The 21,821-nt window shown below is 36.4% G+C and overlaps 1 protein-coding gene across 1 annotated transcript in view; it reads left to right on the top strand.

Annotated features, from left to right (window-relative positions):
- Positions 1-21,249, top strand: part of RSPO3 (R-spondin 3) — an 84,036-nt gene extending 62,787 nt beyond the window's left edge. Inside the window, exon 5 of the mRNA XM_070419228.1 lies at positions 20,020-21,249. Coding sequence (XP_070275329.1) covers positions 20,020-20,207 — 188 coding nt within the window. The 3' untranslated portion in view covers positions 20,208-21,249. The remainder of the gene's footprint in view (positions 1-20,019) is intronic.
- Positions 21,250-21,821: the final 572 nt, after the last annotated feature.

Genomic DNA, 21,821 nt, shown 5'->3' on the forward strand with positions numbered 1-21,821 from the left:
GACAATGAAAAAAACCTCAAGATGCACTTTAAAGAAGAAATATTCTACTCCAGGGTGCATATATTTATTTAACTTCAAACAATAAAAGTTAAAACTCATCTTCATTTAACTCAGGTGACAGCTGTTGAAAAAATGAATGTCTTATGGCTGAATTAGTATGCTCGTGATAATCCCTATGATTCCTGTGGCAGCACAGTTTTATCTCTAATAAACACTACCTTTTCTCCCCCATCTCCTCCACTTACTAAGATTCTCAAACCTTACATTTTAAGCAAGACTTCTTTGTTGTTGTTGTTGTTAATCCTCGCCCAAGGATATTTTTCCATTGATTTTCAGGAAGAGAGAGGGAAAGACAAAGAGAAAAATCGATGTGAGAGAAACACATAGATTGGTTGCCTCCTGCACAAGTCCGACCAGGGCCCAGGCTGGGGAGGAGCCTGTAACCAAGGTATGTGCCCTTGACCAGAATTGAACCCGGGACCCTCTGGTCCTCAGGCCGAGGCTCTATCCACTGAACCAACCCGGCTAGGGCTAAGCAAGACTTCTTTTGGACTTGGTCCTTCCTTAATGGGAGAGCCTTTCTCTAACTGCGGAGAACTTTGACACAAGATTGGCCTGCCTTTGGGGTTTTTAATGTGATGTGCCAGGGCTGATGGCTTATGAAAGTGACTGTTAAGTCTATTGCTCACGTCAATGTTCCCACTGGATATTTTTCTCATTCTTTGGGAATTTAAAAGAATAACAAATAACCAACAAATCATTAAAAACTATAACATGTTACCCAATTCTTGGGAATAAGCCAATGAGCCTAAAATCTGCTTAAGTGTCATAAATGTGAATCCCCAGCCTTTCAAGCTACCACTTTGTATCAAATGCTCACCAATGAGAATTCTGTATCTCCGCTGCACAGAAGAGACATTCATCTGGTAGCTGCCAACTGTGAGGTTCTGCCACCTTGAACCCAGCTGGTCATACAGATGTCAGGGCTGTGTGTTTGCCCCTGAGGTAGCTGAAGGTAGAAGAGTCCCCTGTCAGAAAGAAGACATGAGTGCAAATGTAACCTGAAATCGATGTGAGGTTGGCACCAAATGTTCCATGTCAGTAGTATGTGGAATTTAGTACAGTCATAACTTAATTCTATATTCTATCAGAATCAGTGATCGGGTGTGAACTTCATATGTCACAAGTTATAGGAACAAATAAACAAAGCTGGGTGAACAACTTAAGTGGTGAAACAAGAATTAGAAAAAAAACTTTAATGTGGACTGAGAAAAAGTCACAAGAAGTCAAATTTTTTTATATGTGTTTGTTTTTCCTCAAAAATCAACTGTAAGTGCTGTCCAGGGAAGGGAGTCAGAGAGAGCCAAATGATGGTCTTAAAGTTTTGTTTTTGTTAATGGGGTTTTGTTGTTACCTCCCCCCCCCCCCCCAAAAAAAACAGAATGGTGAAATAAATTTTAGTATGCTACTATTAGTCTCATAATCTGTTGGATATAGTCCTTCTTTGACTCATTTCTGCAATAGAAATGAAGTGTGAAATGAAACTGGCATTCATTGAATATTAATAGATATTTATTTAGCTGACTTTCTAGGGCAATGCATCCTATGAGAGAGTCTTTATAGTTATCAAAATGTTAAGTAATTATATTCCACTGTATATATTTTTAAACAGATCATATTGTAGTTGACAAGCAGAGATATTTTGTATAATTTGGGCTACACAACAACTATAAATGTCACAGACAACTCAAGATTCTCTCAGATATACACATAAGTTTCTTAATTACAAAATTCATAATGGAATATATATATATTTTGACTTTATGATTTTTTATTTTTTAATTCTTTATTGTTTAAAGTATTACATGTCTCCTTTTCCCCCCATTGACCTCTCCCCAGCCATCCCCACCCCCCGGGGCGTGCCCCCCCGCCCCGTCTGTGTTCATTTGTTATGCTCACATGCACGCATACAAGTCCTTTGGTTGATGTCTTACCCTCTCACCCCCCACCTTCCCTCATAGGTTGGACAGTCTGTTCAATGCTTCAGTGACTCTGGTTCTAGTTTTGCTCATCAGTTTATGTTGTTCATTATATGGAATATATTTCTTAAAGCAGGTTTCATTTAAGCCTTTTTTCACATAATCATAGAAATTAAAAAATAAAATGATTACATTTGGGACAACTTAGTGTCAGGTATCTTGTCAAAGAGTTTTCTAAAATGATTGGTAGTCTCATCAATATAGTCTCTGCTACAACTATGCTCAGTTATAAGTCAGGATAAATAGTAAAATATCAAGCTGCTAGGAATTTTCAAAGAAGCACAGTCTGAGCTAAGAGTCAGCATCAACATAATGAACATTTACTGCCTTGTATTACATATAACATATAATATACTAGTAATACATGTAAATATATGCTATAGCTATATAATCTTAGGCATTTTCCAAAAGATGTTCCTATTTTGTGAACTTTTATAAATGAAATCAATAAAACTATGTAGGTATACAAAATACATATTGTTCTAGATTTCAACTCGACTTTCTCATTTTATACTTCAAAAGAATGAAACTCTTTCTGAGAAAGGAGCATCTGTGTCTTTTCACATATAACTTTTCTTGATTATTTCTAAGAAAGCAGACTAAACATGCAGTTCTGACATAATGCAGCATCCCATTTTGATTCCTGGTTAGCCCAGAAGCCTTCACCAGCTGAAAAAAGTCTCTGAAAAGGGCAAAACTTTCTGACCTCGGGAGGTTCTGATAGGAAGAACTGAAGCAATGAACACCGAGAGTAGAGAAAACATTGGAATAAATTCCCCACAGTTCTGTAACCACACTGATACGGGCGCATGGAGAAAGGCATAAGTTCATTCTCAAAGAATCTCCCTGTTTTTACATTCTCTCATTTCTCTCAAAGCTGATCTTGCAGATGATATAGTCCAGATGAATATCTGCTTAATAGGAATTCTTGTTCACAAATTAACACTGAGAGCGTCTCCACCATATTATCTACAAGTAAGAGGGGGTGGATACACCTTATTTCAAAATTTGGCTAATAATTAATCAGATCATTTTTTTAAAACAAAGAAAAAATTTGGTTCTCATAGGAATTGAGTAAATAGTAGAGGTGTGAACCTTAAAAAAATGAAGATGTGGTTCTTTATGACACTTTGGCTTCTTTTGATCTATTATTTTGCACCAATAAATTTAATTTCTCCAAATGTCCTGGAGTAAAGTTTCTAGAAAGGAAATGAAGGTGTTTATATTCCAAAACTCTGTGTAGACAAGTGAGGTGTTTTTCATAACCAGGATGACCTATTCAGGTTACATAGAGCATTTGAACATTGGCACACTGGTCTTCGAAACTGTTTTCGGCGTATGTTTATGAACTGAAATATAAGAAAACCATTACAAGGTTTGAGCTTGTATTCGTGCTCTATTGCTGTTATAAATTACAAAAAATTTAGTATCTTAAAACATAATTTCCATCTTACAGTTCCATAAAGTCCAGCACAGGCCTGATCAAGCTAAAATCAAGGTGTTTGCGGGGCTGTTTCTTCCCGGAGGCTCTCGGGGAGAATCCAGTTCCTTGCCTTTTCCAGCTTGTAGAGTCTGCCAACATTCCTTGGCTCGTGGTCCCTCCCTCTGTCTTCAAAGCCACAAATGGCAGGTGGAATCCTTTCACATAACATCTCTCTGACCCTTCTGCCTCGCCTTCCACTTTTAAGGGCTCATAGAAGTAGACTGAGCCTGCCTGGATAATCGCAGGTAATCTCTCTTTCTCTCTCTCAGAGTCAGCTGATGAGCCACTTGAATGTCATCTGCAATCTTAATTCTCTTTGTCATGTAAAGTAACATAGTCACAGGATTAGGACATTGTCGTTTTTTGAGAAGCTATTAGTTTGCCTACCAGGGAACGCTTCCAGAAAAATGGGTCATGCTTCTTAGACCTTTGAAGAGTCCCCAGTTCACGTCATATTCTTCTCCTTATGGACCCTAGGCGAAGGATCACCAAGCCAAGGACAAACATTAACTGGCATTGCTCATTTTTATGAACTGGACGCTCACGCTGATGATTTCTTCTATGAGAAATTGTTGACAGATTCAGCTAAGTCTGCCCAGTTCTTCCATTACTCTCTCTGTTTCCCCCTATCATTTACAGATTTAAAAGGGAAAGTTAATTTTTCTTATAAACAAACTGTAGAAAAATATGAATAAATTTATCATCCCTAATGCGTGCATGCGTGTGTTGTGCATATTAATCAGAGGACAAACTGAGGCCTACACATTGGAAGCTGGATGTGATGATACTGTGAGTAAGCCTTGTATCCTCACTGCTCCCAGCTGGGGTGATGTAATGACACCATGCCTCATATAGAGCAGTTTATTTACTGGATCACATCACCACCAAAAGCAGAGATTCCTTTGCTGAGAACAGCATAAAGAAACAAAGCACTATAATTGTGACAAAGGAAAAGTAATCTCAGAGAATAAATTGATGTCCAACTAGAAAATGTGTTATTAGCCCTGGCCGATTTGACTCAGTGGATAGAGCATCGGCCTGCAGACCGAAGGGCCCCTGTTTGATTCTGGTCAAGAGCATGTACCTTGGTGGCAGGCTCCTCCCCACTGGGGCCCTGGTTGGGGTGCGTGCAGGAGGCAACCAATCGATGTGTTTCCCTCACATCGGTATTTCTCTCTGTCTTTCCCTCTCTCTTCCACTCTATCTAAAAATCAATGGAAGAATATCCTTGGGTGAGGATTTAAAAAGAGGAGAAGGAGGAGGAGGAAGAGGGGAGGAAAATGTGTTTTTATGTGTAAAATTGTCATTAAACTGTTTTGTTGTTTAAGCCTTGTGGTATCACCACTCATGGTGCTTTGCATGATTCTGGTGTTCAACATTCTGCCTTTTCATCCTCTCATTCAATTTTGTGTATTAAATAACAGCTATGTTATCAGGAACTGTGCTAAACGCTAGAAGTGAAAATGACAAGGAAGATACACAAATATGTATGGCTGGAAAAAAATAATGGGCATGTAAGGTGTTCTGAAACAGAGGAGATAAATTGTTATTGCCTGTTGTAGTCCACGTAGGATTTTTCCATTGAGCAGCACCATCTAAGACACAAAAGCAAGAAGCACATGATGTGATCAAATAATAGTGAGACATGTCACGTGCAGAAACATTAGGGAGAGATAATGCTCTATAAAATAGGCTGGAGTCAGATTCTGAGGGGCCTTCTAAACTATGTTATCTGAACTGTGGGAGAACTGGCACTGGAGAGATTTAAAAAGAAGACACCAGCCTGGCTGGTGTGGCTCAGTGGTTGAGCGTAAACCCTGGAATCAAGAGAGCCTTGGTTCTATTCCCAGTCAGGGCATGTGCTGGGGTTGTGAACTCCATCCCAGATAGGGGGTGTGCAGGAAGCAGCTGATCAATGATGTTTTCTTTCTCAGGGAAAGAAATATCTCTCTATCCCTCTTCTTACCTCTCTAAAAATCAATAAAAACATATTTAAAAGAGAGAGAGAGTGGCCGAAACCGGTTTGGCTCAGTGGATAGAGCGTCGGCCTGTGGATTGAAAGGTCCCAGGTTCGATTCTGGTCAAGGGCATGTACCTTGGTTGTGGGCACATCCCCAGTAGGAGATGTGCAGGAGGCAGCTGATCGATGTTTCTCTCTCATCGATGTTTCTAACTCTCTATCTCTCTCCCATCCTCTCTGTAAAAAATTAATAAATATATTTTTTTAAAAAAAGAGAGAGTGTGTCCAAAAGGAACAACAGACCAGCCCTCTGCACTATTAGAAGGTAGCCCACCAGGAAGGTGAAAAACGACAGGAAGCAGATCTGTTTTTTTGCAAAAAATCTAGAGATGATTGGCATTTAGACTAAATGAGATAGAGACGGGAATAATACATGAGAGATATGTAAGAGGTGAAATTTTCAAAATCTTACTAAAGTAGATGGATTTGAGTGCGTTAAGTTCTTTCACCACAAGTCTTAAAGGAATCAAGTACCCCTGAGATTTTACCCCAGTCAGATTAAAGCTGTCCTATTTTCAAAAGTGACATTTTTCACTCAACTATCTTATGTTTTCCTTGGGACCATCGTCATCATCAATTCTTTGCATTTTCTAAGTCCTTATATATCATTTGTTCTTCACCCTACCCCTCACGGTGGGAATAACAGGAATCGCCCATCCCAGTTAATAAAGCACAGAAAGGGCTTCGCTGAAGGTCACGTTGCTGTTAAGTAATACAACCACGTCTAACACGCACATTTTCTGTTACCCATTTCAGACTGTTGACATTTAATTTAATGTCACACATATTTTTTAAGCACACATTTTTTTTAAAATGAGTTCTTACGAGTTTATGTAACCACCCCCAAGGAGAGACAATAACCAGTAGGTTAGCCAAGACTCAGATCTTTCTAACTTCAGAATCTGTTAGAGAATGACAGGGGAAGACTTCATGGAGATACCACCTTTGAAAAGGAGCTTAAAGGATGTATATAAGCAAAGAGTACTTTTCAAAATATTTAACTAGTACAGTAAAATATGTTAAGCGATCATATACACATAAAAATGTGAAATATATTAGCGCACATAAAGAATACAACTGCTTACCATGTGTTGTAAGTGGCAGTGAAAATCATCTACTAGATCATTCAGTGATTTCTGAAATATTCATTGTGTTTCAGAAATCACTGGTGTCATTTTCTGTTGGGGCAGATGAATATACCCACACCCAGACCTGTTCCTACCCAGGGAAGGCTGCCAGGAGACACGTGTGCTTAACTCCTCAAGGCCTCTGCGGCTAAAAAGTACCAACAGTTTGCAGGGCCCCAAAATGTGCTTGGTAACAAATGGCCAAGGCGTAATGGAGAAAGAAGGATTCTCCTTCCTGTTTGCCCCAACCCGCCGCACAGCAGAGATAGACCTGCCAATTAAAAATTCTCGTGATTTCCTTAAATATTTTTAATTCTCAGTATTTTTAATCACCTCCTGACCACTTCCCCCTTTCCTAAAAATTCCCTAGAAATAAGGGAAGAGCTTATTAAAGTCATGGATCACGCATATTCCTCCTTCTGCCTTAATGTGGTCTTCAGGCACACAGGAAGATTATCCACTTTGCTCAGAAAATAAAATCCAAAAACATGGGTTATCAAAAACGATCCCTTTAAAACTTTTTCTAAAAATGTATTTAGTTTTTTTAACTTTCAAGATCATCTTATTTGATTCTTAAATACTAAATGGAGCAATAATTGTTCATATCCATGGAGATTGATCAAACCAGGGTTCATTCCTTTAGGAATTATCACAATTTCTTTAAACTTCAGCTCCTTTGCTTCAGTCTTTTCTGGGATTTTCTCCCCATTAATTGTATTACACATGCCATCTCTGCCCTTGCCACACCCTCTTAAATAAGAAGTTTCATCATAGTAACCAGTGGCCCTTCATTTTGGTGGAATTCCACTGAAAGCAAAATTCAACAGATTACAACAAAAGCCACAGCCATTCAAAACTGGGAAATCGGGCTCCTGAGACTATAGTGCCACTTCAAACGCCCCAAGTTGGGCCAAGGGAAGCCAGGGTCATATTTCATCATTTTAAAAGAAGACTAAATCCCCAACTCCACCAGATAAAGCATCACTTACTCCTGTTATAAAAGGGAGTTTAAGGAAGAAAAGGTTGTTTGACATCATTAAACTTTTTACAATCATCCAAAATCCCTTCCTCTCCTCTTCCATTCCCACTTTCTGTCCCTCTCCCTGACCACCTCTTATTTTCCAGTCTCAGAAACATTTTGTTAGGCCACTGTTTTCACCTCAGTGAAACTTTTAGAGCCTTCAAATCCCCCAAACTGATCTAGAATTACAATTTCTTCTAAAAATAAAAGAGTAGAATGCCCTGTAACCTCTCTCTTGCAACCTGGACTTTCTAAGCTCTCTTCTTGAAGCAATCTGAGAACAATCTATTTGTTCACCTTTGATTTGGTCCCAAAAATGACCTTCTACAACATGACAAGTCAAAATTGTTTCCCTGAGACCATGATGAAGTCCTGCGGAGTGAGCTGTAGCCACTTGAAGCTGATATTGGAACGGAAGTGGCTATTTGGCTGAGGACGCCATAATAACAATGGGAGTCATTAAGACGAGTTGTTTGAAATAACTATATAAGCACAGCATGCTTGCATACAGAGAATAACACCCAAAGACTCTCTCTATACACCTGTCCTTCCCCAACTCTTCCTCCAATAGAAGGACAGGTATGAAATAAAGAAAGGAGAGCATTATTTATGTTTCATTTAATTTCTTCAAGTATTTATTGGGTAGCTAGGATATACAGGGTCTTGCCGAAGAGAAAGGCAAAACTACCACTTTCTCTGTGGGTTTTTTTTTTTTTCTTTTTTAAAAATATTTTTCATTGAGTTTATTTCAGAGAGGAAGGGAGAGGGAGAGAGAGAGAGAAACATCAATGATGAGAGAGAATCGTTGATCGGCTGCCTCCTACACGCCCCACACGGGATCAAACCCAAAACCTGGGCATATGCCCTGACCAGAAATCAAACCATGACCTCCTGGTTCGTAGGTCGATGCTCAATCACTGAGTCTCATGGGCCGGGCCAGAGCAATGACATCAGTGCTGATCAGGTATGTGGGTTTCATATGATTCTGAAGTTCTCTGTGCACAAAATGAGTCAGTAACCCACTATTAGAAGCCCCAATCTTATCCACCCACTCCACCCAAAAATAACCTGTCCTATGAGTTGTATTTTTTCTTTTAATATTTTTAAAGGAAATCAAAATTAATTTTGAGATTCTATAAAGGCAAGTTTATCATATATGAAGTTATTACTACATTGCTCTTCCTAATATTACAAAAAATAAGAACATAGTTTAATATCACCTGACAATTTGCAAAAGAGCCTGGATACAAATGAAAATTCAGTAGATAATATATTACGATATACTAGGACCCAATCAAAACTATGGAAGGAAATTAACTAGTTAGCAAAGAAAGAGGAGGCAAATTGGGGTTCTAATGAGAATGTCAGTTGGGAAAATCCACCTATAAAAGGTTGAGTGACCAAAGAATAAAAGTAATTCTTTGATTTCTTCTCCATTAATCAGATGCTTATGAGAGGACCATGTTCTATTTACCCCACAACATTTTGAAAGTTTTCAAGGAACAAAAATAGAGAAGCTGCATGCCTTAACATATGGAAAAACATGTTTGATACGAAAAAGTTAAAAGTCATATAATCTAGCAAAATCTCTTTGCTTTAAGGGCTCAAATTTCTGAAGGACTCATAAATACATTGAATATCCTTTCATACACATTGAAAATTCAATTGGAAAACAGGCTCTTGGTCTTTGACTTGATATTTTTCAATCCATCAGGAAAATAGAACATTTCCATCTGTGGTGGGAAGGGACCTATAAATAAATATGTTCATAAATATTTATATAGACATACACAAACACACATACACATTTGCTGCACATGTGTCTATTCTCTCAACTCTCCTCTACAATAACCCACACCAATACAATAATTTTAAAAAGCACAGTGAAAAGCTGTAAAATGAGAAACAGTAAAATATTACTAATCTTGCTTCATTATAGGGTTGATATTTCTAGATTATTAAACTTTCAACTGCCAAAAAAAATTAAAATAATTAAGTCAGTTGTGTTCCATTCAAGTTTAGGTACCCACTATTGATGAAGCACTATAATTACAAGGAGCTATCTTGCTGGTTATGAAAATGCATGTGGAAAGTATTTCTAACTAAGAACAGATATTTGCAGCAACAAATAGAGAGGGAGAAAAAGTATCTTAAAGTTTGCATTATCTTCCATAGGATCTTATTTATATTATGAATGAAACTTATTTTTTACAAATTATAATATAGTAGAGGTTAAGTGAGGTTTTCCTATGTATTCCAAACTAGCTAAAAAAAATCAATAGTTTGAGATAGAGTTTGTGACAAAAAAGATAACACTGAAACAAATTGAAAACATTTGAGAATGTAATAAAGCTGCATAAAAATATTAGCTCAACATAGGCAATCAATAAATAGCTGAAAATATGAAATTATAGCTATACAAAAGAGTGTAGCATCTATACTAAAAATATCATGGCGTCGTGCACACTAAGTAAGAGACTTGGAATTTGTTTTTCTCCCTGTGATGTAATTCCTGATTAGAGTTACATTCCTCCCCCGCCCGCCCCCCACAGGATAGTAAAAAAGCTTCAAAGAAGAGTGGGCTTTGGTAGAATGAGAATTAGACAGCAGAGGCAACTAGTGTATAAAATGATGAAAGAGATCAGAATAATATCAACATTTCTTGTATAATCAATCACTGCACATGTGTCAGCAAGTATGAGGCCACCCCTTCCTTGTCAATACAACCAAGTAGACAATTTGGGTAAGGGAGGAAGTATAGCACAGTCAAACATGGCTATCAACACTTCTTTTTCTGTCTCAGAAGAACAAAATTCTGAGACAAGTTCTTGGAGCAAACAGAAATTTATCCAAATGAAAATCAAATGATAAATGCCAAGAGAATATTCTTTCTTTGGAATTCTTTCAGTTCTTCAAGTTAACCAGCTGGAATGAATTTTCAAGTAGCATTCTGTTCAGCCATTTGAAATGAAGGACTTTCCTGTTAATTGGAAAGCTATATTTCATCAAAGATGAAGACAGTGCTTTTGGCTTAGTGAGTCTCTTTCTCTTGGGAAAAAAAAGGGGGGGGGGAGGACATGGGGGTCATCTGGTGGATGTTTACCATAAACAGATTCCAGAACATGCATTTTGAATATGAGAGACTGACTGTGAGCCTACATATCTAACTAAAGAAAAAAGGGGAAAATTCAAATACTGGTGTTATTCTAAGCTCTGCATTAAAAAAGCTATCACTGTGCTCTCTGGTGAAAGAAAAATGTAAGGAAGCAAAAAAAAAAAAATTAAACAATATTATTAACTTTCAGAATTAAATATTGATACAAGTAAGGTTGGGTGTTTTCTAAGGTAAATGGATTTGGTAAGTTAATAAATTTAAGCATTCTTTGTTATGTTACTTTAATATGTGCTATTAGGGCTGAGGTAATGATTTTCAACTCAGATTTAGAGTAAGAAAGTAAAAATTCACCTGGAAACAAATATTTTTAAGACTCATATTTTCAAAGCAATCTATACTTTAGGCAGTACTTTCAATGTATTTGACTAGTGATATATTAAATAAAGTTGTTACATTTAATTTTAAATTGACACAAAATTAGGCAAACTAATTTATCGCAAAGAGTGTGAAAAGTTTTTTAAATAATTATAATGAAATATTAAACATAGTTTTTTCAGACTTCTTAAAGAAATCACTGACAATTGTGTATTCTGCTTTAAAATTATTTCATAGAAAAACCTATCCATGATGCTACTTACACACTTTAAGTTTGCCACTGTATGTATGATAGGATTTTTCAAAGAGGTTATTTCACTGGTTTTTTAAAAATATTTATATTACTGAAATAGATTGTTAAAGGATGGTCTGAAAGAAATATTTGACATAAACATTTCATCTATTCATACATATTCTCCACCTTGAGATATAAGGTAGCAGCCAGCATGAGTCAGGGTGGGCAGTGAGGAAGGGACAAGGTAGAGTATAAGTTCCAGGAAAGATAAACACATCATTTCCATTTTAATATAGTCATTCATGCTTTGAGAAGACTGGGCTAAACGCAAAATTTCAGAGAGAACACTTGACAGGCAGGCCCCAATGGTTTTTGAAACAGATGAGCCAGCCACACAACTGTCCAAAATGAAGATAAGCAGTATCACAGAAGTTTCCTTATTAGAAGTTCATAAACTGTATACAAGACCATCAAAATATAGAGAGAGTCATCTTTTCTTAAGGGAGCAGTAATATTCATTTTACAAACTAGTCATGAATTTTATGGCAAGAGTAATGAACAAAATTTGACTGGATTCAATAGATGAAATTCATCAGCACACCCTTTGACAGCAATGAAAAATCAGAATATTTACATGCTTATCCAATGGATACAATTGCCTAAGACCAAAGATCTAGTTCCAAACACATTATACGAACATGCTTAGATCCAGAAATTTTCAACATGTAAATGAATGTGTGTGATTTGGTTTCTGAGAGTTTTGTAATCTAGCCTAGTGTGGTGGATGGAATTTCAAAGTCAAGTTAGAGATTTTGCCCTGAAAACTGAAACACTGAAATGGCTAATTTCAAATGGACTTTTCATCAAAAGGTGGTTGATCCAAGAGAAATACAGTAAGTCTACATAAAGGAATACTAAACTTTTAAAAAAATATTTTTATTGATTTCAGAGAAAAAGGGAGAGGAAGAGGGAAATAGAAACATCAATGATGGGAGAGACTCATTGATAGGCTGCCTCCTGCATGCCCCACACTGGGGATCAAGCCTGCAACCCGGGCATGTGCCCTGACCAGGAATTGAACCATAACCTCCTGGTTCATAGGTTGACGTTCAACTACTGAGCCATGCCAGCCGGGCTAAACTTTGTTTTCATAGCACATTGTAGCAGAGTCGAAAGCTAATTTTTTTAAACAGCGGTAACTAAGAATACTAAACTTAAAATAGTTATGTAATACAAATTGTAATGTTGTATGTTTTTAAAAATATTATAAAATGAAATACAGAATAACCTTTACTTTTATAATGAGTACATTGTAAACATTGCAAATAGTAAATTTCTAGGTACTTTTCCTCGTTGCACTTTTAAGTATCCCTTTATTACTAATTTCCAAAAGGAAGGCATTCTAGTATGCAAAATTCAATATCTTCAACGGTTTCTTTCAAACTCTAAAGTCCCATTTGAACGCAAGGAGTCCAGGCTAGATTTCTGGGCAGCAGGAGCAATGAGGTGCAATGGAGTTCCCTGGGATGATAAGGCTGTGGAAACTTCTGTTAAGACATCTGACTTGAGTCTTTAGTGTGGAGTGAAATTATTGGAACAACCAAAGGAAAAAAATCTATAAAGGCCTATTGACATAATCGATTTACAAGGAAAGTATTTTATTTGGCAAAACAGTTTATTATGCTAATCCAGATTATGGAAATATAGATTTTTTTAATGTGATTATTGATATTTAGGATGTTTACTGTAAAATAAATCGATAGGACTACATTCAAACCTCAGAGGAATTTTACATTTTAAAGTCATACAGGGTTTTTTTTCTCCTTTTTTGTCTTAAGTGTAAGAAAATGTAAAAATTTCTGATAATTTTATTAGGATTTCAAAATGTAATGGTGCTAGTTTAAATATAAAATAAAGTTTGTAAATTAGATATGCCATATAAATAATTTCAAATTACATATATATTGTATCTTACCTCTACATGTTTGGGGAAGGGTGAAAATACAGAAAAATAAATATACTTGTGGCAATAAAAAAAAAAAATGAAGAGAGTAGAGAATGAGGTAACTGAATGGTGCTGACACAAAACGCCATTAGACTCTGATGAGTGACTCGCTGCTCAGAAAATTCAAATTTCAAGAGGGTAAATATGTTCTTCCCCTTAATTTTTATAAAACATCTATTTAATAAGTTCACACCTGAACACTTTTTTTTCTCAGGAGCTTAAGTGTGAAATAAAACAAGGACGCCATGTCACATTGTGCTCTACGGAGACATCATGTGGAAGCAGAAGAGTACAGGGGTTAAGGGCCCTCATTTTCCTCATCTGTTAAAGAGGGTTATAATAGAGATTGTAGACATGGTGCTCTTGCTTAGAAGTATGCCTGATACATATAAGTATTCATTAAATTTTTGTTATCATTACTCTTCCTATTTTTAAAAGCAGCTCTCCAGGTCATCACATCTTGATTAAATTGCAACAGGTTACTAATTGGAAGTTTTTGGAGCAAAGAAAATAGAATTATATATAACCTCATGTAGAAAAAGATCAGGGTGAGAGCAAGCAATAAAGAAGGCATTTTTAGGGTGATGTATAAAATATCTGGGGCCAGTAAATATTGTGAGTTGTGGTGAGTGGAGTGCAGGGGGCACTGGGAAGAGCAGTGTGAGGCTATGGAAATGGATGTCACCAGGCAAGGACCCTGAGTGCATGTTAAGAAGCTTGGGTCTATCCTTTCACTTCCTAAAATTTACTCTCATTGTCTCACATCAGGACAGTCTTAGTTCAGAATTCCCCCTAGCATGTGACACAAATAGAACGCATCTCTTAAACTGGTTCTTTTCCATTGGTGGCAACATGCTATTTCCATCTTAATATGTTTTAATGATCAGAACTAACTTTGCAAAAATGGGTTGAAGGTAATTTTCCCAAATTAAGAACATCTAGTAGAGTGTGTAATGGTGTGTCAAATTATTTCTCTGTGAGTAATTAATCAGAAACATCTTGGAAGTTAAATAGAAATGCAATTGAAGTAATTCATGTATTAAAATTATGGAGTAGATACTTTCAGGTAGCTTTACATTTCAATTTAGATAAATTAAGTGCCCATTTTAAAGTTATCTATTATTTAATTTTCCACCATACTGTTATAAATTTCTAGGTTAAAATAATAGCCAGGAAATAAGTATTTCTATTTTATTAAAAGAAACACACAAACGAAAGACAAAAGATTTGAATGCATTTCTCAAATCAGTTCCATTTGGTAATAATGTAGCTGAGAAGGAATTAGCCTTGCTGACTTTCAGCTATGTTCTTCACCATTGCCAAGCCTTTCTGTTTATATATAATCCACAATTCAAATGCCTTTAAATGTATATCGATCTATACAATAGATCATATTTGCTGAAGTACTTATAATGTAGCAATTCCCCTGCCTTTGCAAATTAAGTAAAAAGAACAAAAGTTGGAATTTTCATTCTCTATACATAAAAATCCGGTGCAACTCTACATTAAAAAATCATCACATTAACTGCATTTTCACACCATGTGTGCCTTTTTTGAAGTGTATAAAGCCATGGGTGTCCAACAATTTTATTCCATACCCAATAAAGCAAAAGACCTAGCAAAATTTTAAATTTGAATGGGACGATTATTTAATTGGGTTGAGTTGTAAATTTAGTGATATTTAGTTCTCAGAATAGAGTGTGGGATACATTTTTAGCTTTTTGAGAAAAAATAGGTTTGTCTTGCAACTGGAACTACTTAAAGCTCAATGGCTCCCCTTAGTGGTGTCTTTTAAGAATTTCACTAAGCGGTAGCTTTTCTAAAGACCTACGCACAACACAGATGTTTCTATCCAGAAAATCATGGGCTGATATTTATATTTTAAGTAATTTTCAATAAATCAGTCCTATTTTTGATTATATGGAAATAACCTTTTTATGCATAACCTTGTTACATTTAAAAGGGTAATTGAGCATTTTCTATGGTTTCCATTTTCATTTGGAACTTAAATATGTAATACAAAACTTAGGAAAAATAACTCATCATTTTCTTCTCTCTTTGTTCCCTTTACATCTTTATGCTTTCTAGTTCATGTTTCTACTTGAACAGGTTTTTTAAAGACAATTAGCAACTAATTTTTATTTTGTATCTAGGCACCTATGTTCAATGTACCTAATCAGAAAACCTGCCTTAAAAATTAGTAACAACATGCCTGACTGGCGTGGCTGAGTGATTGAGTGTTGACCTATGAACCAGGAGGCCCCGGTTCAATTCCCAGTGTAGGGTGTGCAGGAGGCAGCCAATCGGTGATTCTCATCGTTGATGTTTCTATCTCCCTCTCCCTTCCTCTCTGAAATCAATAAAAATATATTTTAAAATATTAGTAGCAACAATAAGCCAAAAATATTTGCTATCCATTGGGAAAATATATAAGAAATTAAATGAGAAATTATATGATGTGAAATAAATTTGGAGAATATATATTTAAGAAAATTGGATCATCTGTTGATCTCCAGCTATGGTTCTTAAATGTGCTGCACATCAGAATAGAATGGGGGTGAACCTGTCATTAACTATAGGTTCCTGGACCCATCATTAGAACTACTGGATCATAATCTCCAAGGGTGAGGCCTAAAACTCTGCGTTTTTAAAAGTCATCTATGCTTGGAAACCTGGTCTGCAAAAGGTCCTAGGAAGTGCTTACATAATGACTCTATTTTTGTATTAATGAAACATTAATTTTAGAGCCCCCAAAATGTCAGTCACCTATTCAATTATGTGGTTCTGGTTTGCAACAAAATATTAGATAATATGTGGCTATCAGTCACTGCCTATACTCCTGTATGGATTCTTACTACTTACAGAAGTATTTATGAAATAGGAAATAAAGTTATATCTCAAAACATCTTGTTGGCCTTTTTGAACTAGTCACAGAAACACTGCAACTCTGCCCTGCTCTCAGATTCTGATACTTTCCCTTGTCCAGTTTTCAGAACCACTGGTCCTCAGGACAAACTCCCAATATGGCAATCACGTCTTGTATATCGTTCCAGTTTCTCTGGGTAATATCCTATATATAAACCATGATCAAACCAAGAAAGGCTACTTTCAGTTTTCCAGATACACCATGTCCTTGCATGCCTTCATGCTGCTGACACTGCCCCTCAGACCTTCTTCCCGAATCATCCTGGGAAGCGCTCACTCATTCTTTAAGGCTCAGCTCAAACATCACCCCATCTGGGGAGTCTTTCTCCATCTCCATTGGCAGAGTTCAATGCTCTCCTTTCTGTGCTCCCAAAAGGATCTTGTGCATACCTCTATTTCAGTATTAGCTTGTGACTCTCATTATTGTGTCTGTTTCCATATCTCTCTTGTATCTCCATGTTTTAGCACAATTTTTAGCATGGAGTCGAGGTTTAATTCATGTTTGTGGAATGAGTTAATGACATTAGCTTTCACTTCTCCTGTGATTAATGTGTGCCAGGCACTACGCTAAGTGCTTTGCAAGCATCTTGTGTAATCCTTACAAAGTTTAATACGTATTAATTATTATCTACATTTTAAATATCAGGCAATTAATTCTGAGAGATATCAACAATGTGAGTGCCAAAAGTCAAACAACAGGTAGTGGCAGACCTAGAATTTGAACACCATGTTATTCTGACTCTAAAGACAGTGGTCTACAACATGACCCCATAGTGCTTCCCTGTTGGAGCTCAAATTGTACTTGATTACTAAAGGAAATTTCCCTTTTGATGGTTTCTATCCAAACACCACTCTTTTAGCTGGAACAGTAAGGGAAGATGAACATTCTTTTAATCATAAGAACGATCTACAGCCCAATTCTGGGGCACGTGTGCATGTACACACACACACATAATCAATGAATGAAAATACAAACACATCCATGTAAGATTGTGATAACTGGAATGCTTAGTTTGCAAAATTACCCCCAAAAATATAAAAATAACTACTGACCACATCAATGAAAAGTCACCAGAAGAGAAAAAGGAGGCCTCTCTAATGAAAACCTTGCAAAATTTTCCAAATTGCACATGATTTTTAATGGACTACAGCGACTCTTCTGCATTTCTATTTTATTTCTTGGACAAGAGGAAAATATATTATTTATGCAAAAGGGTAGTTAGTGTTTCCAACCACGAACACATGGCCTGTAAAAAATAATAATCCCATTTTTCTATTGTGCAATAGCTCTCTGTTGGGCAACAACAATGTACAATGTGCTAGTTTCCTGTTACTTTACTACAGCCTTCCCTTTCACTCACCGCCCAGACTAAATAGCTATTCCTTGGATTATAAAACTATAATACAAGCTACTTCCAAAAATGTTTCTGCCTGTCTTAAGAAATAATCATATCAGTTTGCTAATAAGCAGAAATGCACTGTAAGTTGAGTATGTTGTCACAAGTGGCTAAAAAACATATAAATCAATCTGTGACCAGGAAAAAAACAATATATTAGTTATGTGTTCAAAACATTATGGTTGGGATCACAGCTGTAAGATGTTGGACCATCATCAAGAGAACAATGTCAAACACTGAACTTTTGGATGATTTCCATAAAAGTAACATTTTGTTTGGGGTCAGTAGTTTTTATGAAACTTTGGAATGATTTCCACTGACAATTTTTTTAGAGTTGAACTTGAACACCTCCAAAATGCTCCTCAAAATGGAAATATTATGTAATCTAACCTCTGTGGCCATGTCCTTCTGAACACCAAGCACATACCATGAGAACCAGCATTTCATTCTTTCAATTTGTGAGGCTTTATGAAAATTAAACTATGCTACATATTCAGTACGGTAAATTTACTCTTCATTGTTCTCTGTTTAGTTACCAAGTGCAAGTCAACACTTCCAATGTGAAGTATTTAAAGCCAGTATGGGGGGGGAACCAAGACAAAACAAAACATGGATTTCTTCCACAGAATCTTATCAATCCAGACGTATTCTTTTAAGCGAAAAGAAGAATGGAATTAGTGCACCAGGCCTCATAGTCAACTCCAATATTTTTTGTTCATCTTTACATATCCAAAACAATTTGATATTTGCTGTACAGTGGTCTGAATTCCCGTTTTCATGAACTGTCCTTTTACAGTCCAGAATTTGGAGGTGTGTTATGTTGAGCCTAACAAGGCAGGTTTTCATAAAGTAACTGGAAGCTTTTGTAAATATAGTCTCAGACAAAGCTAGTTGTGGCATAAAATCATTAATCCAAGGAGACTGTATTGGCCGAGTACACATATGCACTATTAATAATATTGCTCCCTGGGATTCTGAAACCAGAGCTCAAGGAAAGGAAAGCCAAACCACTGAATTCAATATTTGCAGCCTATTTCAGGACATGAAAATATTTTGGTTCTCTCTCATGCAAATAATTTCCCCAAAATACCTTTGTCCAAAGTAGCTTTTTGTAGACAGAGACTAATATCAAATTTTATATGGCTTAGTAGGTGGGAACATGAGTTATCAGAATTTGTTCTACATCAAGGAATAGTCGGTTCCTAATTTTCATTTACGATGATAATTAGTTATTTCTCATTGGGATTTATGTATTAATGGATGCTCCTAAAATCATGCTCTCAGAAATTATTTTACATTGTTGGCTGTATATGTAAAATGTTTACATGGTAGTAAAACATCCAGTTAATTCACTATTTGGAAATAAAAACAATCGATCCTATTTGATGCCAGGCTCATGCACTTTAATTATATTATTCTCTTCTAAAATGTTCAGCCATTCTTCAATACCAACAGAAATTCAGTTCTTTACCCAGGCTCCAGTATACCTCACAATATGCCTTTCCAAATAAAAAGCTTTAAAGTCATGTTGATTCCACTTTGTAAAATGCCTCATAGTGTGAACCTGACTTAAAATCTTTATCTCAATCCTCGCTTAATGTCAGAGACTTCCATGGAAGCCAATAAATATATAATAATTATCGGCTCATTTGATTGAATGATACACAATGTCCCTGCCCTTGTAGCTTCTACTTTATGGTTATTGGTGTTATAGTCACCACTGCCTCTGGAAATTACGATCAACATACAAATATTCATGTTAAAGTTATCCTGATATTCTTCATGAACTATTTTTTGCATATTTGTTATATAAATTAGTTCTAGTAAATGGCATGCAGATATTGACAGATTGCAAATATGTAAATGCTACTTGGAAATTTTTGAATATAAAATAGTGCCTTAATAGGAGCCAGATAATATATACTCACTGATAAATTTCTTATGTGGCAAGAAATCTTCAAAACTTTCTATTAAATATCCATAAATAACTATCAAGTAAAATATTACCAAACTTATAACAATAAAATCCTCCAGAGTTCAGAACTATTATCTACTAATTGCTTCATTATATTTTGTATGTGTTTCATGTTTATATTGCTTGAAATATAATATGGACTTAAGAAAGAGTAGTTGAGTGAATGATTTAAATAGTAGATATTTGGTATCTTTGAGTACAGTATGCAACCCAAGAGAAAATCAACTCGTTTTAAAAAACTTAGAATAACCAAATAGAACATAATTGAATGTATTTTTTAAAGGCGTATCCTTTCATTTCAGGAAAAAAAGGAAGGGAGAGGAAAAGAAAAAAACTTAATAAAGAAGAAAATAAGGATGCAGTGCCTGATAACAGAGGTCTGGAACCCAGCAGAGAAACCCCAGAACAACGAGAAAATAAACAGCAGCAGAAGAAGCGAAAGGTCCAAGACAAACAACAGAAGTCGGTATCCGTCAGCACTGTGCATTAGAGGGTCCCATGAGATTGTCGTAGATTCGTGATGCTGCTATCTCCACCAGATGCCTAGGACAGGGGGAGCACCAGGACAGGTGCTCTAGCCATTAGGATCACAAATGGACAATGTGTCAGTTACTGCTCGGTCCAAACAACATTCCAAATAGTTGTTTTATCTTCATACAAGCATAATTACCAACAACAGAGCCCAAAGTTCAAAGAAGGGATGCTTTGGAGTGGTTATCGTACTTGCTTCTGCACATTTTTAAGAGACAAGAACGTTTGTACATAATCCTCAATAGGCTATAAGTTCTAACAACCTAATGATGACATCTGGAAAAGCAACATCTTTTCCCTTTTAAAAAAATATTTTTTCAAGCTATTATTTTAAGAAGCAAAAGATAGTTCTGCAAATTCAAAGACACCGTATCCCTTCAAAACAAATAAGAGATCAAGGGAGAGACACATCTTTCAAAGGACAGTGCTGTCTGTCCAGGAGATCTAGAGAGTGCTCCGATGCTAGGGCCTGGCATTTGGTATCCTAAGAACTATCACCACAGAAACAACTGTTTTCAGATCAGTTCTATTGCCCTCATCCTGTCCCGCAAGAAGCATGAGAGTGCACCTAGCGTTAAATATACTGTCTGGGACTGGAGAAAAGCAAAATGTGGAAGAAACCATAGAGTTGGAGATGACTTTTGTGCTTTCCAAAACTGTGAAGGGTTGTGATTCCCCGGAACAGGCCTCCAGTCTATGTCAGCACTGTGTGGTTCAGCCTCTGCTACCCCTTGGGTTATATAAGTCTGTAAACATGTACCTGTAACTTACTTCCAAAAGCAAAATCATACTTATTAGAAGATTCTGATTCATAGAACACAAAAACTAGAGCAAGGAGAATATAACATGTTTGCAAAGTTATGTGTTTTCTTTCTCAATGAGGGAGAAACCATTTTATTACCTGCTTAATGGTCCACCTGAACTAAAAAGGATACTACTTTCTAACAAGGTGTATCTAGTAGGGGGGAAAGCCACCACAATAAATATATTTGTTGATAGTTTTTAAAGTTTGGTTCATTTTGTTTTATTGGAAAGTTGTTTCTCTTATAGTCTCATGGTTTAGAAAAGATAATTCTACATCCTATGTAAGACAACATATTACATTTCGATTGCTTTTTTTCTTAATCCATCTTTGGACATGAGCCAATGGAGATTATTTATAGGGTATTAGGAGATATTTATTCAATTTATATTTATTTTTCTTATTTTAATCAACAGAATTCTGGTTATAGATGTAAAGGCCTTCCTACATTATTGCACTGCTTTATTGCTTAGTAATTCGCATCTTTCCTTGTATGTTGGTTTCTCCTGCATCGTGAACATTTGACCTTTTTTTCTCCATTTTTCTCGGTCTCTGGACCTCTTTCGGGGATTGAAGTCACCTTAGCTGAAGGCCTCACAGAGGACACAGCCAGCCTAGGGCAGGAAGGGGCACCTCAGTGTGCAGCACAGAATCTCATGACCCGCCTTACCCTTCCTGTTGTCATGGAAGGAGGCACAGCTGCTCTGTCCACTATGCTTCCTAGCCCCGCAGAGGTCACTGCTTTCTGAAGAATTTGCAATGAACTGGGCT

The sequence above is a fragment of the Myotis yumanensis genome, unplaced genomic scaffold (assembly GCF_028538775.1).
Source record: "Myotis yumanensis isolate MYYU_CA2020_CCGP unplaced genomic scaffold, mMyoYum1.0.hap1 SCAF_6, whole genome shotgun sequence".
Lineage (NCBI taxonomy): Eukaryota > Metazoa > Chordata > Mammalia > Chiroptera > Vespertilionidae > Myotis > Myotis yumanensis.